This window comes from Nicotiana attenuata, chromosome 11 (genome assembly GCF_001879085.1).
Source record: "Nicotiana attenuata strain UT chromosome 11, NIATTr2, whole genome shotgun sequence".
Taxonomy (NCBI): Eukaryota; Viridiplantae; Streptophyta; class Magnoliopsida; order Solanales; family Solanaceae; genus Nicotiana; species Nicotiana attenuata.
The window spans coordinates 38,048,629-38,074,072 of NC_031999.1; the positions used below are offsets into that span (position 1 = coordinate 38,048,629).

Here is a 25,444-nt window from a genome sequence, read left to right on the forward strand (position 1 = left end):
GAGTTGGAGGAAGAAATTTACATGGAACAACCTGAAGGGTTTGTGGTTCCAGGTAAAGAAAAGAAGGTCTGTAGACTTGTTAAGTCCCTTTACGGATTAAAACAAGCACCCAAACAATGGCATGCTAAATTTGACCAAACAATGTTGTCAAATGGATTTAAGATAAATGAATGTGATAAATGTGTGTACATTAAAAATGTTCCAAATCACATAGTCATTGTTTGCTTATATGTGGATGATATGCTCATAATGAGTAATGACATTGCCAACATAAATGCTACTAAGCGTATGCTAACTAGCAAGTTTGATATGAAAGACTTGGGAGTTGCTGATTTAATTCTGGGAATTAAGATCCATAAGACTTCTCAAGGTCTAGCATTGTCACAATCTCATTATATTAAGACAGTACTTGAAAATTCAAGCACTTGGGCTTTAAAGTTACAAAGACTCCAATTGATGTGAATCTTGCATTAGCAAAGAACAAAGGCCAGAGCATATCACAATTGGATTATGCTCGTGTGTTGGGTTGCTTAATGTACATCATGAATTGTACACGACCAGATATAGCTTGTGCTATAAGTAAATTGAGTCGATATACGAGCAATCCAGGCCAATCTCATTGGATGGCCATGAAACGAGTTTTGGGGTATTTAATACATACCCAGGACTTTGCTTTGCACTACAATAAATATCCTGCGGTCATTGAGGGATACTGTGATGCAAATTGGATCACCGGATCAACTGATTCCAAGTCCACAAGTGGATATGTATTCACTATTGGTGGAGGAGCGGTATCTTGGAAATCATCCAAACAAACTTGTATTGCCCGCTCTACAATGGAGGCTGAGTTCATAGCCTTGGATAAAGCCGGTGAAGAAGCTGAATGGCTCCGGAATTTCTTGGAAGATATTCCATTTTGGCCCAAACCGTTGGCACCAATATGCATACATTGTGATAGTCAAGCGGCAATTGGAAGGGCTGGGAGCGTTATGTATAACGGTAAGTCTCGCCATATACGACGAAGACATAAAACCGTTAGACAATTACTCTCTAGAGGAATTATCACGATTGACTATGTAAAGTCAAGTGATAATGTGTCGGATCCACTTACAAAAGGCCTAACTAGAGAGGTAGTTGAGAAGTCATCAAGGGGAATGGGACTGTGGCCGAGAACAAGTCATAGTGGCGGTAACTCTAACTAGAAGACTGGAGATCCCAAGATCTAGGTTCAAGGAGATCAAACAAAGTCATTTATGACGGTTCAACATTGTCAACTAAACTTTTGGTCCATTCTCGTGATGAGACAATGTTCAGTACCAAGAATAAAGCATTAAGGCTTTTTAATGATTTCTAAATTTGATACGGGTATATCAAATAGTGTATCTACGGGATGACACCTTTAGGAATCACCTATGTAAGTGTGAAGTGTTAGCCGCTTCAAGGAGAATATTGTAAGGCTAGTTCTCTACGCACTTATGAAACTAGGCGGTGTTCATGGCTGAAACGAACACAACAATGAGAACCAAAGACGGTTAAGAGTTGGTTGTGTGACTTGTGGTTGTCTAGGTATACACTAAAGTTCGACGGTTCAAAGATATCAAATCTACCGATTGATCGAGTATATCCGACATAAGTTCACTACGGAAAGTTCAAAGGGAAACCTACTTATCCAGATGCAATTAATCCTTACTTGCGAATCACACAGTTTTTCATGCATACTTCCGTGATATAGCCATTCCCCATTCATGTGGGGGATTGTTGGGTTTTGGATGTATTTAATTAATATATTAAATACTTAAAAGAGGGTGAATGGGAAATGGAGGGAAATAAAATTTTTGAGTGAAATTTTAAGTTCCCCCTTTGTAAATGGACATTGTCCCATATTGGAAGATGAAGAGGTTTTATATGGGTATATAAGCAATTGCTCTTCTTCTAACTCTTAAAGAGTTGAGAAGAAGTCAAGCCTCGCGCCGTCGTCATCGTCGCTCGCTCGGCTCGGCTTCGGCTACGGCTACGGCTTCGGCTTCGGCTTCGGCTTCGGTCAAATGATTGATTGATTAACTTTTTGTACCAAATTTAATCCGTTTTTCTGTTTTGGTAACAGAAAAGTAACTACCCTCTTCAATTTTTCCTCTTTATTTTTCCTCTTTATTGTTGAGCATTTATGCCGTGGCCGTTTTGCATAAACATCCATTCTGAAGAGTTGCACCTCTTCAGATTACAGCCCAACTTTGGCTATAAATACAACACTATTCTGCTCAGAATTTCACTACGATTTTCTGAGTTTCTCCTCCTTCTTCTGCATACTTTTAGCATCAAACAAAGCAACAGTAAGTGTGATTTGCTATCGAACTTTGTGTTCGCTGAAACACTGGGGTTTGAAGTACCACTACACCAGTGTGTAATTCGTTCTATCCTGGGAGGAAATAATCTATAACCTTAGGTACTAGGAGGGGATTAAATTCCTTAAGAAAACACTATGAATTCAGTGGGCTCGAATTGGTTTTCTGTTATTTTGTTGTTCAATTCTGTTATGTTCATTTCTGTTTATATTCATTTATATTTCCAGAATTATTTTACAAATATAGTCAACTAACAACAACAACAATAATCTTGGCGTGCTCAGAGACGGTGTAATATACTTATTGAAAATAGTTGAAATCTCTTCTATAAGCATATAGAAGAAGAATAATTGCAATATCTTCGCGATTCAACTAAGTCACTACAAGATACCATACAAGAATGCTACTCTTTTATTCTTGAATCTAACATTTCAATATGTTTTCAAATAAGAGATTATTTTCTTTTGTTTGTGCTTATTGTTTTAATGAAAACCCTATTATATGCCAATAAATTTTTGAATTACTTAAATTAAATATAATAAAATCCATTGTTTCGAAATCTTAATGGACGTTACAATCTTAGAAGGTTCCCATCACGTTAATTATCGATCTCCACACCTTTCTATCGTTAGTTATGTCCTCGGTTATATGAAGCAATGACATGTCCTGCTTAATCACCTCTCTTCAATACTTCTTTGACCTACCTCTGCTCTTTCTCAAGCCCACCATGGACAATCTCTCACCTTCTAGTACTATTTTTGTATTCTTTTATTCTTAGCTCTTTATTACTTGGTATATCACTTGCTTCCATTACCTTATTATATTAGTGTTGTTATTGCTTGTTGCTTTATTTTACCGTTCCTTAAGCCAGGGGCCTATCGGAACAACCTCTCTAGGGTTTGTTGTTGTTGTTGTTGTTGTTTCGTCCACTCTTATATTAACTTGACCAGGGGCGGATTTATGTGGAGGGGGTGGGGTACATGCACCCATGCTCCCCTCCCTAAACTATGCATATACAGTACAATTTTTTTTAGTTATATACTTAAATATTTTAGTGACCACCCATGCTCAATCGACTACTTTGATGCATGGATGATTTAGCGCCCCTTTTGTCTACCAACTCCAGAGTTCAAACCCCATCCCCACATACCTTTTTTAATTAAATTTTTCTATACTTCTTTTTCATTAAATTTTTCTATTTTATTTCTTTTCTAAAGTTCCTCTAAGACCCAACCCCACATCCCTTTTTACTACTTATCTTTTTCTTTCCTTTTCTCTTAGTCAAACTTCCAAATCCCTAAAATAATATAACTATACTTAGAGCCCGTTTGGTTTAGCTGATTTAGAATAGCTGATAAGTATTAGATGCTGATAAGCACTTTAAAGTGCTGAAATTTAAAAAATAAGCAGCTACGTGTTTGAATAAAAGTGAAATTAATAATAAGCAGCTGAAGAACTGGGTAGACGAAAAGTTTTGTTTTAAAAAGAAATATTTTAGGGATAGAATAGTAAATATTTTGGTCAAACTTAAAGTGCTTATAAGTTGAAAGTTGATAAGTTGGGGAAGACCAACTTATGGCTTTTGGCTTATTTTTTGCTCATAAAAAAAATAAACTTATAAGCACTTTTAATTTTACCAAACGCGTAGATAAGCCAAAAAGTGCTTATAAGCCAATTTGACCAGCTTATAAGCTTAGCCAAACACCCTCTTACACTCTCGTGTCTTCGAATACTCCATCTCTCTTCAAGAGTTTTTGGCTAAAAACATCCTTATACTATCCTCAAACTTAACAGCCCGTTTTAGCTTTTTTTTGAATTTTTTTCACCTTTTTCGAAATTACCGTTTGATCATAAAATTTCCAATTTTCACTTAAAGATGCATTTTGAAAATTTTCAAAAATTTGAAAAACTCCAAAAAGCTATTTTTAAAAAAAATTCACTCAGATCACTCACAAAACTTCAAAAATAACCAAAAATTATATTCATGTCCAAACACAACTCTAATTTTCAAATACCATTTTTACTTGAAAATTTGTTTTACTTATTTTTTGAAATTTTACAATTGTTATGTCCAAACGCCCACTTAAACTTCATCCTTTATATATTTAGCCGAACAGAAAACATCCTAAGCTGTTGTATGGCCAAATAGTTGTACTGATGTTAAAATTAGTGGGCCAAAATATTTTTTTAGTAGCTTCTCATTGGTCTCTCGGTGGATTCTTCAACAATCAAGAGCGCAATTTCTTCTCAATTGGTCTCTGCTTTTAGTTTCTCAGGTATGCAACTACCCTCACTCTCTTCTTACTCTGTATTTTAATTGAACTTTCTTCTCCTCTTGCAATTTCCCGAATTCTCGTTGAATCTCTTGCCAAGATTTTGTCTTGTTGTTGGTGATTATTATTTTTTATTTCTAAGATTGGGCTGTTGAATGCTATTTCTTGGAATTTGGGAGAGCTATGGCTTTAAAGTGTTGAATATTGGCAGTATTGATTTGCCCACATATTGTGTTTGAGAAAATGCTTGATCGAGTTTAGTTAAGTAGGGTTTATGTGAACTTAATTTCTTACTACTTATTAGTATTTGGGCCAAGATAACATACCCCTCCGAACTTGACACAATAAACTACTGTATTAGTATTAGATATCAATAGTAGTATGACTTTATAATGTGAGAAACTATTGACACTCTCCTGAGTCTATTCTTTGGTTTCTTCCTCCCCTTTTTTTTTTTCAAAACTCAAAATATACATAACGCAAAAACCGCAGTGGTCGAGAAAAACCCGCAAAGAGCGTCACCTCTTCAAGTGCGTCTCTTTTCTTTGTTTGGTTCGTTTTTTAATTCCTTCTGCAAGCGCATCACTATTGTATCATATATTTTGCAGAAATATTCTGACATTGTGATGTAGTTTACTTATTTTTGTGATTTACATGTAACATTTCATCTATGTTGCGCGGACTCTCCAAAATGTCGCCGCACCCGTGTCGGATCCTCCAAAAATGCACTATTTTTGAAGGATCCGACACGCACCCAGTGGCATTTTCGGAGAGTCCGAGCAACATAGCATTTCATAGTAGGACATCATTTGTATGATAAAATGCTTATAAGGCTTGGAGATGTTGTGCACACGCTATTGTATTTGAAAAATCCTTGTCTGTTTGATTAACTACTTTCTCTTGTTACTTATATCATGTCTTTTGCTTTGCAGATGGCAAGCTATGAGGAACATACACTTGAATTTATGAAGCTCGCTTTAGAACAGGTACATACCTATTATATTGTTGATATGGTATATGTGTGTGTATATTTTGTTTTGATGATTCTCCAATAAATGTACAACTATAAGTTGAGGTCGGCCAGGAATTTATACAAGGGGATTCAGAAAAATCAATAAAATGTGAGACATGGGAATTGAACATGTAATCTAAAGCAACTTTTGACCCCGTTTGCCACTTCACTGGACTTTATTCCTTATATCAACGGGATCCGACAACTAATATACAACCAAACAAAATTCATTTTGGCTCAACTGGCACAGTATAATTTTTAATGAAGGGCCCTTTCCACCACATAGCTCCGCCACTAGTTGAAATGTGGAACTACTAGTTGATCTTAAAAGTGGAAGCTGATAGTCAAGTTTGTTCCGTCCTTATAAGAATGATGAAAGACACACTTTTACTGAGGACAAAAAGAGAGAAACTTTTTTGTTCACTTTGCTGTAGCCCGAATATAATTTAAGCAACCATAATTTGATTAAAATTTAAATCCTTCTTTTTGTTTATTTATTTGTTTATATTAATAGGGCAACCTGTCTTTCCTTTATTATCTTTGTTTTGGGTTGATTTAGGAGTATTATATTTTGTTTCCTGATCTTTTAGGATCTTGTCGTTGGGTTCCTCTTTAATTATTAAGCTTCCAATCTTGCTCCCATAAAGTTAAGAGTTATTATTGTTAGGCTCCTTTACATATTGGCTCCCCAGCTCTTCAAATTATGAGGTCAGATTTATATAATCCTTGAGGGAGCTGATAAAGTCTTTTATTGTTGTACTACTCTTTTTCCAGTTTGTTTCTCTAACACAATCTTTAAGCAAGTCTTTCTTGAGCCGAGGGTCTATTGGAAACAGTCTCTCTACCTCGCCAGGTAGGGGTAAGGTCTGCGTACACACTACCCTCTCCATACCTCACTTGTGGGATTATACTGGGTATGTTGTTGTTGTTGTTGTTGTTGAATCTTTAAGCAAGTCTCCTCCACAAAAAGATGGGTATAAAATTGAGATGCAAGTCTTTTGGCTGGGGTCATGATGAAAGTTAGCAGTAAAATGATCGGGTAGGACTTTGTAGTTCAAAAGTCTGACTCGGTAATGCTTATCTGTGCAATCTGGGACAGTGTGCTCTTTCTTCCTTCTTTTGTCACCATATATAGAACCTAGTTAGGACTTAGGATACTAGTCTGCTTTTATTTTTGCTTTTTTAATTGCAATTCGACCCATATTCCTAATACTTTTTTCTTCTGTCAGGCAAAGGATGCGTTGGCCAATCTTGAAGTTCCGGTGGGGTGAGATTCTTGTTGAAGTTATCTAGTTTAGCTCTCAGGGGAGTGCATCCACAGAACCTTCTTTTTTACGTATTGGTGCCTTGGTGGTATTTCATCCTCAATTAGGCCCATGTTGACATAAGAAACTATGCCTCCTTGAGTGTTACTTCGTTGATGATTGTGGATTCATATTAGAGTTTCCCATTTGTATAGTAGAGGAACATTTTTGCTAAGTCAAGTCAAGCCCGCTCTCATTGAAACCTCTGTCAGACCTTAATGAAGAGTTGAACAGTATGTGAGTTATGTAACAGTCATGTTACAAACACTATGCCTGCAAGGCGTGACAGGATTTGGCTGGAATAAAATTTATCTGGACTGTAGCTTCGCCTACCAAGTTGTCCCTTTTATCATGAATCCCTTTTGATGCAGTTCCCTATGTCCTTGTCTTTTCTTTAGTTGTGCTTTGGTCAGTTCGCATGTTTGATTATGTATTTCCTCAGTCCAGTTGCGTTATTGTTGAGGATGGGGAAGTCGTTGCCTCAGGAAGAAATCGAACGAATGAAACAAGTAATGTAAGTTTTCAGCTCTTATTTTTCTTAGTCAGATCTTATTAAGCATCTTCCATTTTGTTAGATTGTTAGGTGCTAACTTGATGTCAGTATCTATGCTATAGATAATTTATCTTGGACACTTCTATTCATTTGTATTCGAGAAATCTTTTATGCCTATGTTGTCCACATATATGCTCTAATGAACTTCTCAAAGAAAAAGATGTGCTGTAATCAAGAGGTTGTGTTGCAGTAGTGATATCTCACCCTCCGTGGTACTGAGCAACTATACAAAATATTATATTTAGCCTCTAAAGCATTTCAATGTTTTCCCTTAAGCTCAGTCATGCTGTTTTCACCAGAAGGTTGGAGAAAAAAATGATTTTCTGCAAACGCTCTTTTCTAAAAAAATGGATGATGAAGGGATAGCCTAGTAGAAAGTATCCTCCGCTACAACCAGGAGGTTAGTTCGAGTCACCAAGTGGAAATTTGGAAAAAAAAACCATTGTTAGCCTGGGGTGTGAGCGGAGTTGAGGTTTACCATATGAAAAGAAAAAATCCTTTATATAAAAATTGGCTCCTATAAGAGATTTTTCTTGATAACTATCGTATTTTTCGCCTCGTATCATGTCACAGGTATTTTTTTACTTCATTGACGATGCACATATTTTTTACTATGGCACCCTAGAAAACTATAATTTAGCTAGCTTTGTACTGTTGTGTCTTGTATCTTGGTTTAGTTGATATTATTCTTCTTTAGATTTTTGTAACATTGATCAATGCATAGATCTTTTACTATCTCGCCCAAGAAGAATATATAGCCATTGCATTTTTTGAAATGGATTTCCATATTAGGCTATTGCAGTTGATACTTGCATGATTATTTGCTTGCTATGGTTACCATTGGCTTTTAGTAATTATTTAAGGCTTTCTGCATTCATGTGCACTTATTTCCTGATCATGTAAACCTGGCTAAGCTTTTCTGTGAATCCAGGCTACAAGACATGCGGAGATGGAAGCAATTGATTTTCTAGTTGAACAGTGGCAGAAAAATGGACTTTCACCTCTTGAAGTTTCCGAAAGATTCTCAAAGTGCATTCTGTATGTTACCTGTGAGCCTTGTATAATGTGTGCAGCAGCCTTATCATATCTTGGTATGTTGAAGCATTTCATTATCTGATCGTCTTGCTTTATATAACGTTAGCGCCTTTCTCGAGCATAACCTGTTCTTCTTTGTTAGGAATAAAAGAGGCATATTACGGATGTGCAAATGATAAATTTGGAGGTTGTGGATCTATACTATCACTGCATACCAGCTGCTCTGAGCTTCCCACTAGGTTTGACCCTAGCTGATATTAATCACTGAATTTACTTCCTTCATAATTCAGCTTTTCAAGAAAAAGCATCCAGACACAAATAGTAGCTTCTTTTGTTAGGTCAATTGTTTATGCCCTTGCTAGATACATTAGAATATCTGTGATCTAGAAAATCCCCACTCTTCTTTGGCCAGTTGGAGATCTAGTTGAACTAAGGTCAGAAGCAAGATCACGAGCTAATTCTACCTATGAGGTGCATGCTGATGTAAAACCTGTGGAGATGTTTGGCCTAATCCAGAGAGATATAGTTATGAGATTTCCTGCAAGTGGAAATGTTGGCCAGTTCTTGAACTTGCTTTAAATAAATGGTTACTGTTAAATGAGAAAAACATTTAAATTTACAGTTGTCTATTTAAATCTTTAAAAAGAATTCTTGTTGAGTGTGCACATTTTTGCTTCAAGTAAGCCTGCTTAGAATTCGCAAACTCCTTTTCTTTTTCTCTTTTGTTTCCTTTTCTTTTTTGTTGGGAACATCTTTTAAGTTCTCAGATTTTTATGGCCAGACGTGTTTTTGACATTTAGTTAGGGAGACAGGATTAGAAACGAGTTACTTAATCTTAGATATAAATGAGCATAATTAGTACTCTATATTTTATCTGCATGTGTTTCCTTAATCCTAGATCTGTCAAATTTGATCCTCACGTGAATTTACCATTGCCCACTTCCATTGGCAAGGTTAGAGTACAGAAAGTCTTTTGTGGGTGACCAATATATACTAATTTGCTGTATGGCTTAAAGATCAGCCTAGTAACCCAGTTAGATATGCTTATCCAAGAGCTATCCTTCACTTTCTGTTTTACCATCTTTGATCCTCAATTTTCATTTCTTCTGCCCCAACTTGTTGAAATTTTGCAAAGTGTTTGCTGGTTTGCCAGAAGGCAGGGCACCACTGTACTGGTGGTTTGATCCATATATTGCAGCACCGTGGCTATAGTGGGTAGCCAAAGGATAGAACAAGTCATGTGTGGTAGCTGGTTTGTTGATTATTCAACTATAGCTTTTGAACATAAGAGGCATGCCGTTTCTTTGTTCAAAAAAAAAAAAGGTATCCCCTTGGTGCCCGACGAACACAAATTCTGCTGCTTTTCAATATCAATAGAAGTTATTGGTCATAGTCAGTTTCTGGACAGTGTATGCTCTGGCATCATATACTTTTGTGTCCTCTTTAAAACCTCCTCAATGAAAGAAATTTATGTTTTCATTAGGGGTATATACTCTGCATTTCTGAGGCATACTTGTTGGTATATACTCTGCATTTTCAATGTAAACACAAAAGAGATTGTTATGCTTTAGAGTTATAGCCTGTTTGGCCAAGCTTCTAAAATCTTCTTATTTTGGAAAATGCTTTTCAAAAAAATACTTTTGAAGAGAAGCAGTTTGTGTTCGGTTAATCAATTTGAAAAGGATTTTGGAGCAGCAATTTGTGTCTGCCCCAATATGTGCTTTTGACTAGCATATTAAATAAGGACACAGAAAAATTTACTTAATTGTTACGTAATATTTTTTAAGTAGATACATAATTTAAGTATTTATTATGAAAATACTAGGTGAATTCTTCCCATCTGTCCAAGCTTTGGTGGACAAGGGTGCCTGTGCTGGTTGGAGGTAGCAGCTACCCCTTGGAATTAGTCGAGGTGTGCACAAGTTGGCTCGAACACCACGGTTATGAAAACTATTAGGTAAATTAAGTAGGGTTATTTTGGTATGTGAAATATTTTGCTACGGGTATTTCCGCCAAGAGGAAAATCAAAACAGCTTCTGTTTCTGGTTAGAAGCACTTATTTTTCTCCGAAAAACTTAGGCAAACACCTCAATTCTCTAAAACAAGCACCATTTTTTTTTTACAAAAAAAACTTTTGCCCTCCCAGAAGCTTGGTTGAACAACTTATTACTAATGTATGTAAAAGAAGAATCATGAAATTGCTCTTCTGGATGGAAAAAGAAAAAACATTCTGTGGATGTGCTTTAGAAGCTTTTGAAACTGCTATTATAAGTTTAGAGAATGAATATAGCTGAGAAAGGTTCTGGAGTTCCTTCAAGTGAAAATTCTAAGTGCATGATAGTTTGTATTATTACTCTGATATGGCCTGATTTCAGACTTCACCATTTGCTGTTTTCTTCATCACTGATTCTTACACGTCGAAATATGCGGAATGCATCCGTCTTGTTTTCTTCTTCATCCATCACTAGTTACCTGTCGAAATATGCGGAATGCATCCATCTAAAGATGTATGTTTGCTATACCATTATAGAATGTGGATAGCGTAGCCAACCGTTTTGGAAAACAAGGAACCTGCTCCTTCTGGGAGACCTGCTGCGTGATCGAGTATTTCGGTTTAAACAGAGGTTTTAGCCCTTTCTGCTGGGAGATCCCACCCCTCTCCCTTCCCAGCTGTGGGTAGAGGAGGTCGGCGTGCTCCATTATCAGTTTATTTTTTGTTTCTTTGTTCATTTACAATTGCCAACCCCCCCCTGCTGGTCTTTGATATTTATTTTCTTTCAGTGGATTTGCCTCGTCAAAAAAGGGTTTCAAATGCACTGCTGGAATAATGGCTTCTGAAGCAGTCTATCTTCTTCGAAGCTTCTATGAGCAAGGAAATCCGAATGGTATAGCTCCATCTCTATAACATTCTAATGCTAGTAAATGTTGTTTGACACTAGATACTACATACAGAAAGCGGATGATGGCTGACAAACTCAAGCTGTTTCAGCCAGGGATTTATTGCTTGCCTCGGTCATTGTGCTATAGGATGTGATGTTTTTGCAAGTAAATCAATAGATCTAGAAAATCTGATAGTAGTAAAACTGGAATGAAATTAGAGCTTAACTGGCATGTGGTAGCTTTGTAATGAGATTGCTTCATATTCCACTAATTCATCAAAGCTATCACAGATATTACTTTTCTAAGACTGAGAAGGTTTTTGTCCCAATTTTGCACTGTAGAAGATTGGTCTAATTGTGGGCTGTCACCTGGCATATAAACAAAGTACAGTGTCTGTACAAACAATGCTCCTTCAATTCCACGATTGCCGTGACTGTCAGTAGTCTACTAGTAATTTATAAGAGATGTTTTGCATAAAATGGTATAAGTTTCTTTCAGCTTTTAAAAGTTTACCGTTAGAGTAAGCGGTTTCCTTTTGCTTTCTTTAAAATTTGGGAGGGAGTTGGAAGAGGAGAGAATGTGCTCATGTCACCTTTTAATGTGTCTAAAATTGATGATAAGACATTCTTTGATCAATTGCATGTTTTTTGTATTTGTTTCCATTAAGTAGTATAATCAGATTTCTCAATGGCATTCTGTTATCATCTCAAAAAAAAAAAAAAAAGATTTCTCAATGGCATGGAATTTACATGGAGAATACGCATACAGAATACATGCTAAGACTCTAAGGCCTTATTTCATCAAGTTCAGCAATAAATACTCATCTCTCACTATTGCATGTTACTTTTTAATGTTTTGCACCTTCTTTTTATTTACTTGAGCTAGCTACTTCCATCAACACTTAAAATGAATTTTCCTTGTTAGTAATGTTCTCATCATTTAAACCAACTTTTGCTTGGTTAGCATTACACAGTGTATTTTTTTGGTACATTTATTATAGTAAAGGGGTTGAGTTCTGATATTTTTCAATTTGTTTATTATTATTATTATTTTTTTTGGGGTTTGGGGGGGGGGGGGGGGGTTAATTGAATGCAGGTGATATGAGTTTATTGTATCATCACCGATCTCTTCTTGCATCCTCGCAATTGATCTGTCTTTTAAAATTTAAATGCATTTGACAATTAAATCACCTAGTATTCTTGAATGCTTACCATCTTCATAGCTTCTTTAAATATGAATTGCTACAATATTAATATCCTTTCTTCTCCGACATCATTCTTCTTTTGCCTCTACAAGAAGTTTGAGTAGTTTTCTTGTTTTAATGATTTCAGCTCCAAAGCCTCACAGACCTATAAAGCAGCGGGTATAGAGGTACAAGTGTCAGTGTTTCCTTCAACTTCTAGTGTGAGAGGTACAATCTGTAGGTTATCATCCATTTTTGGTACGATTGTATATAGCTCTTAGACAGCTGAATATATTTTTCTTTGAAGTGTATATCTGTTGATTACTCTTGTACTACTAATTAAGACGAAGGAGCCGTCTACGGTTCTTTCTGTGGTTGTACACACTTCAAGGTAAGTTAACTAATCTAAGCAGTTAGTCCTGTTCTAAATGCTTTACGGAATGTCATGCGTAGGTTTAGTTACTTTAATTGGAAGGTAGGTCACTTATAGCCAGTTGATGGCTATGTACTGCGATTTGAATGGAAGTTTAAGAGATATACTTCCTCATTTCCATTTAAGTTTCAAATGGCTAAAAAATTATATGAAGGGGTTAACCCATCTATTACTGCCGAGGGGTATGGAGAGTTGGTTGGAAATATTCTACCTTTAACTTGAAGTCTCGTGTTTGAATCCTGGGAATGGAGAACCTTTTGGTAGAGAGAACCAAACTTTCTTAAGTGGGTTTACTTGATGCAAATCCAAATATAGCCCCAGTGAGCTTTAGATAGTAGATACCGGGCAGTTAAAACAAAAAGGAAACTCCTCTATCTTACCTTCCCATCTTTTACTTGTCAAACAAAGATGATAACCCACAGTTCGCCCTTCTCTTTTCATCTAAATAATTCAAAGCACATCTGTCAAAATAATGTCCCATTTTGAAGCAATGGTTAAGCAGAAATGAATCAGGGTTCGTTCCAGGAAGAATCAACTAGGAAAATCATCACCCGTCTCTCTCCTTCTTCCAGGTTTATTATTTATAATAAGTTGGGGCAAATTAATTGTAATAGGAACAATTACTCCCTCTTTTCCAATTTATGTCTCATACTTCCCTTATTAGTTTGTCCCAAAAAGAATGTCGTACTTCCTTATTAGAAACAATTTAACTTTAAACTTCCTGCTTTACTCTTAATGAAATAATTTACAGCCACACAAATATATAATGTTTGTTTTAGACCACAAGTTTTAAAAGTCTTTCTTTCTTTCTTAAACTCCATACCGAGTCAAACACCGCCACATAAATTCGGACGGAGGGAGTAGCAATTAAGGCCAAAAATAAAATATCAATATCTTTTAAAAATAAATAAATAAAATATATAATTGAATAGATAAATGATAGGATGACTGATCTATCAGTGTCTTTTGTTCTAGGATCTTTATAACCTTTTTCTGTCAATAGACGCTTGTCAAAACAATCTTTAAAACCTTATGATAATTCATATATGCAAATATTGATGTAGTACTATTTTTGGGAAAGGTTAACTGGTATATCAAAAGTGTTATACTAACTGCAACAAGGTGGAAATATATTTTTGAAGAATGATCTTCGCTCTATGTAATTTGTTGTTCTGTGAATCCTGCTTTTGTTTTAAGCTAATAGCTACATTTTTCTCTAATGTTCGGTCTGAGAAGAGCCGAGCTTAGGTAATTTAGGGTCGAGGCTTAGTTAATTGATTGTTTGTGTAACTCCATTATGCTCGGAGGCAGTGGCTGAGATACCCTTTAATAAGTGGTGGCATATGACACCGAAAACATTTTCATCTTATATGCAAATAATATATTTTTAATACATACAACCACACACATTACGTCAACATAGCTTGAAAATAATACAAAGTAAATGTTAATTTGGGACGGGAAGTAAAGCCTTAAACTACCACAGTTCCAAGATCCAAATCATTTAAAAGCCAAATTGTGACAGTATAAACCAATACTTCTGTCTGCGTCACTGCTCATAGGTAGTTCTTCATATTCATATAGACAGTGAAGGTTGACATTTTGCCTATCACCCTCATCTTATTCCATTGTCACAACCTCCTCCTATTTCCTTTTGCCAGAGAAAGGGGTATTTTATAGGAGCAGGGAAAGGGTTCTTTGCTAAATATAATCTTCTAACTTTACTCTTTCAATATCTTGCGTAATCTACACACGGCTGACTTGAACATGTTAAGTAAAAAGAACGATCGTAGGTATAAGTATATATATGATTAGGAACTAGTTATAAGCATGATGAGATATTACTGCGTCCTAATGCTGTGTTGAGTTAATATCAGGTATTTTCCTTAATGTTTCGTCTTAAAAGTTTGACCTTAATGCTCAACTAAGCTTGGAATTAGAGGGTGATATAGGAACTTAAATCAGCAAATACGGTGCACCACTACATTGTTTTTGGTGACAAAAATGGGTGCATGCTTGTCAGACTTGTATCTTTTTATTGAAAATATCAGCTATTTTGCAAATCAAACTGAAGGAAATGGGGTGGTAAATCTGAGTTTTTTTTATTAACCCCTTTTAAGATCTCACATGATATGTGCACAATGTGGAGCTAATTTTTCTCAGCTTGTGGTAGTTGAATAAATTGGTCTAGTAGGCTGGGTCTATAGGGTAAACAGTAAATCTTTAGGCTAACATCTTATTGGAAACTGTTGGGAATTCAATGTGATTTTAAATACCTTAACTCCATAAGGATGTCTTTATCGTAGGAAAAAAAAAATCTCCATCACTTATTCAACTTCTCGCCGGCCCCAACTTGCTTGGGATTAAGGCGTAGTTGTTGTTTTTGTTACTTATTCAACTTCTCGCGACCCCAACTTGCCCGGGATTAAGGTGTAGTTGTTTGTTTTTGTTACTTGTTCAACTTCTGATTTCTGGATCCTCTTTTTTCCTTGTACAGTGACATTTTATCTTTATTTAAAGCTTCTTAATCGCATACTGTAGGTGATTTAGTTTGATAAAATATATCGAAACACCTCATTTCTGTTAACTTTATCCATTAACATTGACGAAATTAACCCACTGGCTCACACATGTTTGAGGACCGTGAAATCTTTAAGTTAGTCATTTTTTCGTATTGGTTTTGTGTTTTCCTCTTTCTTTCCTTTTCCTTAAATTCGGTGTGTGAGGTGGTTGAGGGCCTGAGACGGATGTATTCCGGTAGTCGGCTTATAATCCTTACCCTCGGCTTGAATTATATATTTTTGATACAGCAATAACAACTACGCCTCATTTCCAATAAGTTGGGGCCGGCTATATGAATTCTCAGTGCTTCATTTAAGCTCAACTTTTTTTTGTTGATAATTGAATAATCCTTAAAAGAGTGTGTGTGTGTGTGTGTGGGTATTAAATTCGTATCAACTGTCAAAAAATTAAATATAGTAGTGGAAGCAGTTATAATCTTAAATTCCTCTCTGGGAAGATGATGGGGGAAACTATCCTTTTCAGTCATTTTCTCTTTATTTCCTTTATGCTGGTGGGTAGCAAACAAAGTCTTCATAGTTATACCCAAGCTCTGGCCAACAAGTGTCTGGTCCTATAATGAATTTTCCCTTTGCTTTAGTCAAAAGCTGAGGTCCCAAATTAAAGGACTATTTTCAAGGTCGAATGTGGATAGCTAATATCCATACAAAGACAAGATTTGATAGAACTCTGTCAATTTTCTGCTTATAATATTCATGGAATACTTGAGATGAACAAGAAAATTGTTCAGAATGTAAATTAAAAATTGGCATGTGCCATGGCAGAGTACCTCTTCATCCCCATTCATTAGTGCAGACAATAGATAAATTTTGTGCCCTTTTAGGATGGCATTGGACCATGGTCCATGACATTGGACCCTCTAGTTTTTGGTTCTGTTTCTTTCTAGTGTTTTTTCCCCATATATATGAGGTTTTATACATATGTAGGGTATTCAAGGTACATCTTTTGATTGCTAGATTGACATTTTGACAATTATGGTGGCTTACGCGTGCTTTTTGAGTCAGTTTGCTTGTGTCAGTATGATCGACAGTACGCAGTGCGCGGATAACAAAGATAGAGGGTGTATTGAAATTTTGCACCTATTGATTTGAAATTGTGAATTCGTTTGCGCATAAAGGATCAATCTACCATATGGAAAATGGATCACTAAACAACTTTTTCCTGGCTATAATTCATACGGAGGGAATCCAAATTCCACGAAAGAAAAGTTGTTGCCATGTGACCAGGAGGTCACGGACCTCTTGCAGAGATGCAGGATAAGATTGCGTACAATAGATTCTTGTGGTCCGGCTCTTTTCTGGACCCCGCGCATAGCAGAAGCATAGTCCACTGGGCTGCCCTTTATTAGGCTTGAATATCACATTAGGGGTATATGCTTTCATTGGAAATATTTAATAATATCTGAAACCCCTTTCCTTATTGTATTTCTGTTCTATCTTTTCAGTGGGACCAAGAAAAGGAGCATTACAATTGATATGTGGGCCTATTTAATTAGTTAGGTGGGCCAGATAGCCCAGAACTGTGAGCAGGAGTGAAAGAACCTTATGTCACATGGAAAAGGACAGTAATGGGCGCTAAAAAGAAGCCCAGTTCTTCTCACCTTTTGTGGCAGGAATTATGTAAGCTTGTAACGTTATAACAGTCGAGAGGTGTGGTGGGATGGTTGAGATCATCCACTTTAATTAGAAGTTTTGACTTGAAGAGTTGATGATAAGAACCTCTAAATCGAGAATGCTTTGTCTCTCGCAGTAGTCTATCCGATACGAAGCCAAATTAGCTAAGAGGTCGTGTTTTTTGAGTATCAAATACCTAAAAAATCGATCTTGCAGTAGCATACCCGATGCGAATCCAAATTAGTCGGAGGCCGGTGTTTTTTTACTACCAGATGCCTTAAAAATTGATGAAATTATATTGATAGTTTAAAGCTTTATACATTATCAGAGCATGTAACTTAGATCCTTTATGGGTATAATAAACTTGTTAGCTAAAAGAATGGGATTTTTACCTAGCTATACTATAATAGAAACCTATTTACTAGCTTTATTTAGGTTCCTTATTAATTACTTTATAAACCTATATTACTAGTTTTATACAAAATCATGAAAAGGAGGAAATGAAACATACCTTAAATACCGGATATCAGTTACACATAATCCCCTTCATTTAAGATACTCTTCCTTTTTCCAAAAAAAATTATAACTGTCTTTGTACTTACCCAAAATCATCACAGTTTGTATTACAAATATAACGATAATTATATATTAATTTATTTGTATTATATCAGGTATTATTTTGGATATTAATGTACCATCTACAAGTTATATACAATTGTGATACTAGTATGATACAATTACGTTTTACGTATCTGATACAATTTAAATACAATTATGATACATTTATCATACAATTCCTGAATATTTCTTCATTTTCAGTGTTGTCCGGTCTCCCAGTAAAAGAACGATGCAATTGATGATTTAATAATATAAAATTGTCGGCAATGGTGGGAAGAGAAAATATGGAGATTCTGGGTGTAGATTAAGGAATTTTGTTTTAAAAAAAAAAGGAGAGAGAAGAGGAGAGGAAAAAAAAGGAAATGATATAATTGGATCTGTTAATTGAAGGCACTAATAACGGGGTGTGAGCCTTTTAAGGAGCATTCTACACAATTTGTAAGAAAAATCTAGATACTTATTAAAAACTACAAAACATAGAAAACATTGGTAATTAAGTTTCTAATATAGTATAACTAGGTAAAAGTCCGTAGAAAATAAGTGAATTACCAGTAAAATTCTCTAGTATATGTATGATGGATCTTTTCATTATTTTTCCCTTATCCTTTATATTTTTCTAATTTCTGTAAAAGTAGATTAACTTTGAAATTTCTAAGCTCCTTTATGGTTTTTTTACGAAGTAAACCATCAAGTTGCAAGTGTCATGATAAGCAATGAATTTCCTGACAAATAATTTGTTCAATTTTTCGCTTTTTGGTTTATAATAAAGAAACTTGTTCTGTTAAATAATGAATTTCCTGACAAACAGTTCAAGTTGTTTTAGCTTTATTAAAGTTTCACCCATAAATAATAAAAAAGGATCCCCTGGGTACTGTTACTGAAAAGTAAAAAGAGCTTTAACTCTTTTTTCACTTTAATTCTCTGTTGGATCCGAACACGTGATCATAAGAAAGGTAATACAGCTTTATTTTTGGTGTAGGTTAGAATTTAGAAGCCTAACGAAAAAAAGTAAAAGATTTTAGAAGCCTGGATTAAAAGACAAGGTAGCAATATTTAATTGGCTTTGGGGTATTAGAAAGTTATATTGTTGGGATGAGGAGCTAAGTTTAATAAATGGGTTCAATTAAATCTCTTTCGCAATAAATAAATAAATTATATATAGTTTTCTTTTTTTCTTTTTTTTTTTGTGAAACCTAAATTTGGTGGGAGACAGGGAATGTAATGGAGTGTGGGTTTTAATTTGGTGGGATCGAGTGACTCGGCAGCTGACATAGAAAAAATTTAGGGGTTAGCTGCTACGTTGTAGATCCGTTAGGGTTAAGGGTAATTTTAAAAACTTGATTAACTGTAGGGGCTAGATTGGACAAAAAGTATAACGTATGATAGAAGTAAACAATACACCATAGTAGAGGGTTATTTTTGGACCTTTTCTCAAAATTTAATATAATGTAAAGGAGATTCAAACATTATTTTAGATCATAAATTTGCATTCTTGGCGTGATATTCTAGCATTTTTATTGAAATCTCTTGTACCCAAACGCCAAATAAATGTGTGATATATAGGAACAACTAAAGTAGATCAATTATTACAAACAAAACAACAAAAATAGAACTGGAACAAGTTTCCTTTTTTTTTAAAAAAAAAATTTCCTAAACAATATCATTTTCATTGCCACGTCAGAGTCATCCAGAAAATGAGACCTGTGATATGAGGTTCAAAATCTATGAGTTATATGTCAGTTGAATCCAAAATAGTACTCCCAATTACCTCATTCCAACTATTTCCCTCACACCCTAAAGATTTTGTAATGTAATTCATCACATGCTAACTCTTTCAAGTTTCAATTCTTCTTTCTTTTTCACTTAGCTAGCGTTTGGCCATAGATCCCAAATTTATTTTGAAAAATCTGATTTGGGTGAAGTTTGGTTTGAAGATGAAAATGTGTTTGGACATACGTTTTCAAAACATATTTTCCAACTTTATTTTGGAAAAACATGTATATAATTCCCAAGTTTTGGAATTTTGGCCCAAATTCAGCTCAATAGCTGATTTTGGGATTTGAAATTTGCGATTTGGGATTTGGCCAAAATATGGGCAAAATTTATGGCCAAACACGAGTTTTGAAAATAAATCTCAAATTTATTTTGGCAAAACTCATGGCCAAACGGGGCCTTAGACATTTTTGGTTAAAGTTTACTTCTAGAGCTTCTATATAGGGTCTAGTAGTACTATTTCTTTTTATTGTTTAAAAACTTGTACACCCTTGGTTGGAAAAACTTGCAATTGTCTCCACTTTCTGTTTGGACAATAATAACGTCATGCAAGTCGAAACCGTATAATTTCACTGGTTTCTAGGGCAGTCAAATGCACAAAGCTTCTCGCATTAGCACAGGGTCCGAGAAAGAATCGCACCCTATAAAGGTGTCATGTAGAAAGTCTATCCTGATACAAGTATCAGTGGTTGATTCACTTGTTCCGTTCTCTAATTAAAATATTTTTTGTCATTTAGAAGTTAAAACAAAAGGAACTAATGAATAAATGAAACATTACATTTCTAGATGAAAAAAGCAACAAATTAATGAATAAATGGCATACGTCTACAACTACAATTTTATTACTTAACCATAATTAATAATTATGCATGTTACCTTAATTTTCACTCAACTACGATATAACAATATGAGCAGGGCCGCCCAATGCACTAAACTCCCGCTATGTGCGGGATCGGGGCAAAGGCCGGACCATAAGGGTCTATTGTACGCAGCTTTACGCTGCATTTCTGCAAGAGGTTGTTTTCACCGCTCGAACTCATGACCCCTTGGCCATGTCGCAGTAACTTTACTAGTTACAACAAAACTCACTCCTACGTGATTGGATGTAAATACTAAGTTTGAATAAATGTTCTCACAAAACCCCAGCCCTTGCTTACCTTCTGGTTTAAGAGGTGCTAGGGATTGAGGAAGGATAAAGGAGGAACATGGAGTTTCTACTTTGGCAGAAAAAAGTGAAGTGAAATTTCCTTAAAATTGAAAAAGGAGAATCGTAAATGTACTAAAATGGTAGATTCCACAAAGTTAGAAGCACTGTTGTGGTCAAAACTGTAGATATGGAATCTGACAGAACTATCATGGGAAAAGATTGGGTGATCACAAGTTTTAAATTATTCAAAAATGGATCCTACAATTATTACTACTTGCCATGCCATCTGACCTCATAAGTTTCAGAGCCTCTACGCAAGCACCTGTAAAAACTTTTTACAAATATCATTCAATTTCAGTAGACAAAATTTAGTAACAAGATTCTTTATTTTTCATTCTTGGATTACATGGACTTTTAGGGGTCGTTTGGTACGAAGAATAAGGAATAATTAATTTCGGGATAAAATTTGAGATGGGTTTCTTTCATATTTGGTTGGGATAAAATCGCGAGAGATTAGTTATGTCGGGATTGTATAGTTATTTTTATCTCAATGGGATGGTGGGATAATAATTCCAGAATAATTAATCTTGGGATAACTTGTTTTTTTTTGAATGAAAGATAATACTTTCCCCTCCCAAATATTAGTCGGTTTGATAAATTTATTTTCAAGATTTAAATTAATAAAGTATTAATTAAGTGAGATGTTTAAAGAGAGGTAGATTGTAGTTTAGACATAGTCTAGTGATTAAAATTATAAAATATATTTCTTAAGAGATGTTCAAAAACCTTAAAAGAGAAATAATATTGACTTTTTATTTCTACCTATAATGTAGTATATGAGTTATTACAATTAAATTACCTTTTAAAGATTGATTTATTTTTCATATAAATGCTTTTACTTGATATGGCTTGCTTTAAAGGTGGTAAATACCTCATAAAGTAAGACTTGCATTATGTTCACTTCCAAGTTCCAACTATTTGGTATGGTTGGAGAAAAGGTAAAAACTATGTCCTCCTTTCTTTCAATCCAACTCTGACATATTTTTTTTAAAAGAAAAATGAAAAAAAAAAACTTAAATGTAATTGAACCGAATGTCTCACCTGGCGACTCCAGACTTTAGCCCCGGAAACCATATTCATTTAATGGGCTTCGAACGGGATTCGAAGTGCCAAGGCTCGAAGACCTTTGGGACATGAAACAATACTTTTAACGTTGTTCGTGCCCCTTTTGGCGACCAAGGCATAATGACAACAATCTATCTTCGAAATGGGATTTGAAATGCCAAGGCTCGAGACCTCTGGGACATGGAACTTCGTGCCCCTTTTGACAACCAAGGCACAATGGAAACAATCTATCTATTCGGAGATGCGAATAATATTTGATACGACTTTCGAACCGTCACATGAATTCCGACCCAACTACCGTAAGAACAGAATGTAAGGGCAAAAATCTATTCTATGCGCAGACATGAAAGCTCTATCAATAGAAAGATTTTAGCTTATTTTTATTCACGTGCATTGCACGTGTATCACATGCTAATTAGTACAAATATTTTAGAGCGGTATGCATATTCTTAGAATAAGCGTGCAATGAGTTACATAAATTTTGAAGAAGAAAAATGTAAGCTAAAAACTAATTAATGGTGAGCCTACTATGCTTCAACAACACATACTTCATATATGAATATGGACAATATTGTCGGCTATGGTTGTGCCTTATTTTAAGAAACTGTAGCCTCCTCTTTTTTACAGTCACGTACATGTCAAGAAGTTGTTGAATAAAAGTAGAATTTTGTAGAAACTATAGAGAAATTCGGTCAACATATGTCCGTTGATAGTTTGATGTTTTAATTAGTCGTACTTCACGAAAAATTTAACACTTCTATAGATTTGAGAATGATTCACACAAATTAATTTCTCAATAGAATTTACATATTAGCTGATAAGTTTTCAAGTAAAAAATTTCATATTGAAGAAAATATAAAAGATGATAAAATTTATGGATAAAATATAACAACAACACGAAAGTAGGAAGGAAGTTTTGTGTGTGCTCAAGTTTGCCACCATAGACACTTTGTTGTACATCTTTATAGAGTATAATGAAGAATGTTAAAAAAGCTATAATGCAAAAATACTATAAATGTTGAAGATGAAAGAAACAAACAATCAAGAAAAATAAACTTACAAATTTGACACGCTATAAAGTCACCAAAATCAAAATCAAACAAGCAAATAATAACGTCACTACAACAAAAAAAGAAAGAAAAAAGGATTGTATTATCTATTATGACATACTGTCTCACACGAAGGATATAGCTATGAAGAATACTTAAACAATACATACCCAATCATCGTTAACATCATAATTAAGTTTTAATGCAGATAATAAATTTAACAATCATACTAAATAATAAGGTATTGGAATTAGGACAAACAAATGATTTGATGTGTTTTCTAAATGAAGTAACTGATTTAAGGCTATATGAAACGTAATAAGAATTTTGCTGTGATAATACCATAATCTGCACAAAAAAAACATATTCTGCACTAAGTACTATAATGGTTAATTAGCTATGATGCGAAAGCACTTAAGCGAAGTCTACAATTGCATCATAAGCTATTTGAATATATGAAAATATAAAGGTCTTGTACAATGATAGAAATTCTTTATATTAACTTATCATGCTCCAGAATTTCTAGAGGATTTTTCACATTAGTACTATATTTAACTTTAGAACTTTTCAAGAAATTATATAATCAAGAATAATAGGTTGCTAGCAATGACCCAAAAAGGACTGAAAAGAATTCAATATTGGCACCATAGACACTCTTTTGGAAAAAAGAAATTTCTTGGAGAAAGAATACAAAAATGATAATGGGACAAAGATACCTTATTGTGTACTTATATAGTGTGTGGTGAAGAATGTGAAAAAATTGTGAAAATAAGTTACTAATGTTGAATATGAAAGATAGAAAGAACCAGAATTAACTAAGTGTGACGACCCGACCCGTCATCTCATGAGAACCGCTCCGTTTTCCCCATTTCCTACTTCGTTATGCTTCATTATTAGTGTCTTGTGTGAACGAGTTGAATTGGGTTGATTTTTGGAAAGAAATGAGACACTTAGTCTCTTTAAGGAAGGCTTATTTTGGAAAAGTCAACCGGATGTTGACCTATAGTTAGAGGGCTCGGATGTGGATTCCGAAGATTCGGTTAGCTTCGGGGGATAATTTGTGACTTAGAAGTGTGATCGGAAGTGATTTTGGAGGTCCGGTGTAGAATTAGGCTTGAATTGGTGAAGTTAGTATTTTGGCGAATTCCGGTTGATAGGTGAGATTTTGATCCGAGGGTCGGAATGGAATTCCGAGAGTTTCTGTAGCTTCGTTAGGTGATTTGGGATGTGTGTGAAAAATTTCAGGTTATTCGGAGGTGATTTGGTTGGGTTTTTGATCAAATGCGTGTTTCGGAAGTTTTAGAAGAACTTAGACTTGAATCCGATGTAATTTGGTGTTTTGATGTTAGTTTTGGTATTTTGAGAGTGCAACTAAGTTTGAATGATCATATGTGACGTGTTAGTATGTTCGTATGCGGTCCCGAGGAGCTCGGTGAGTTTCGGATAGGTTTGGGCTGCGTTGTGCTCGTTTTTCTTTAACTTCGACGTCGTTTCTTCAAGCATAAATGATATTATATTGAACAAATGAGCTCCGATTACTGTTTTGAATGAAGCATTAGATCCGTATCGTAATTACGAACCCGTAGCAAAAAGAATCGTCGAATTTGGACATCGTATGAGGATTTTATGGCCATTTTACCAAGGTTGCCCAGATTTTAAAGTTAATGACTAAATTGCCCCTGACGGCGTATTAAAAACCTGTACTATTTGCAAATCTTAAAACATACATATCTCCTTCATTATAAGGTCAAATTGAGTGATTCAAAAGCCTAAATTCATTAGCATTTCACAAGGATTGGGAGCAGTAAAACGCGTGAACAGTATACCTATAATGAGCAGATCGAGTTTTCTTCCAATTTTTAAACGGGAAGAAGCTTCTGAAGCGATTTTTAAGAGAGAAAATCAATGGGTATCATAGAGGTAAGTGATTTGATTATTAAAACTCATTTATGGGTGATTATAGACCACAATCTCAGCCTTTAATTCATGAAAAACAGTAGAAAAATAGGATTTTGGGGCCTGAGATTATGAGACCTTTAGAGGTCGATTTGAGGGGTCAAACGGACTCCGATTTTGGTGTTCATTATATGTACGAAATCGGGAGAAGATGAAGAACACTTTTACGTAAAAATTTCTGAGTTTTGAGAAGTGGGTCCGGGGCTCGGGTTTTGTCAATTTCGGGATTATTGATGTTTTTCGATTATTTTCGATTGGGTATTGATCCTATAGCATAATGTGACGTATTCGTTGTGGTTTTGGTCAGCTTCGACGCGCGAGGAGGTCGATTTGAGAGGCAAGGGCATAGTGAGCTAGGATTTTGGCCGGCTCGAGGTTAGTAATAGATGTAAATGCTGTGTTGAGGGTTTGGAACCCCGAGTTTGCACATCGTAGTGCTATGTTGAGGTGACTTGCACGCTGGATAACGGGCGTGGGGTAGAGCACCGTCGGGGATTGTGACATGGTCCGTCCCGCTTTATAAAATTACTACCTAATTGATTGAAGCTTAGTAGATATCCTTATAAAA

General features: G+C 35.2%; 1 protein-coding gene across 5 annotated transcripts; it reads left to right on the plus strand.

Moving 5' to 3' along the window:
- On the plus strand, positions 4,452–17,303 carry LOC109234363 (tRNA-specific adenosine deaminase 2). 5 transcript variants are annotated; one of them, XR_002069193.1, is made up of 10 exons: positions 4,452–4,618; positions 5,548–5,601; positions 6,857–6,894; positions 7,379–7,445; positions 8,416–8,575; positions 8,662–8,758; positions 9,673–9,842; positions 10,345–10,476; positions 11,301–11,404; positions 12,731–13,018. XR_002069193.1 is itself a non-coding variant. In XM_019400331.1 (9 exons), the coding sequence occupies exons 2-8, from the start codon at positions 5,548–5,550 to the stop codon at positions 12,766–12,768; spliced, it is 558 nt and encodes a 185-aa protein (XP_019255876.1). In that variant the 5' UTR covers positions 4,452–4,618; the 3' UTR covers positions 12,769–12,810; positions 17,040–17,303. The 5 variants fall into 5 exon arrangements, 3 of the variants coding, with proteins under 3 accessions (XP_019255876.1, XP_019255875.1, XP_019255877.1); XR_002069194.1 differs by lacking the exon at positions 12,731–13,018 and having other exon boundaries at positions 11,323–11,404; XM_019400331.1 differs by lacking the exons at positions 9,673–9,842; positions 10,345–10,476 and adding an exon at positions 17,040–17,303 and having other exon boundaries at positions 12,731–12,810.

Excerpts from the sequence above, each read along its gene's own strand:
- LOC109234363 (XM_019400331.1), top strand. The coding sequence starts at position 5,548 with ATGGCAAGCTATGAGGAACATACACTTGAATTTATGAAGCTCGCTTTA. Across the intron at positions 5,602-6,856 it reads TGAAGCTCGCTTTAGAACAG|GCAAAGGATGCGTTGGCCAA; the intron begins GTACATACCTAT and ends TTCTTCTGTCAG. Across the intron at positions 6,895-7,378 it reads AATCTTGAAGTTCCGGTGGG|TTGCGTTATTGTTGAGGATG; the intron begins GTGAGATTCTTG and ends TCCTCAGTCCAG.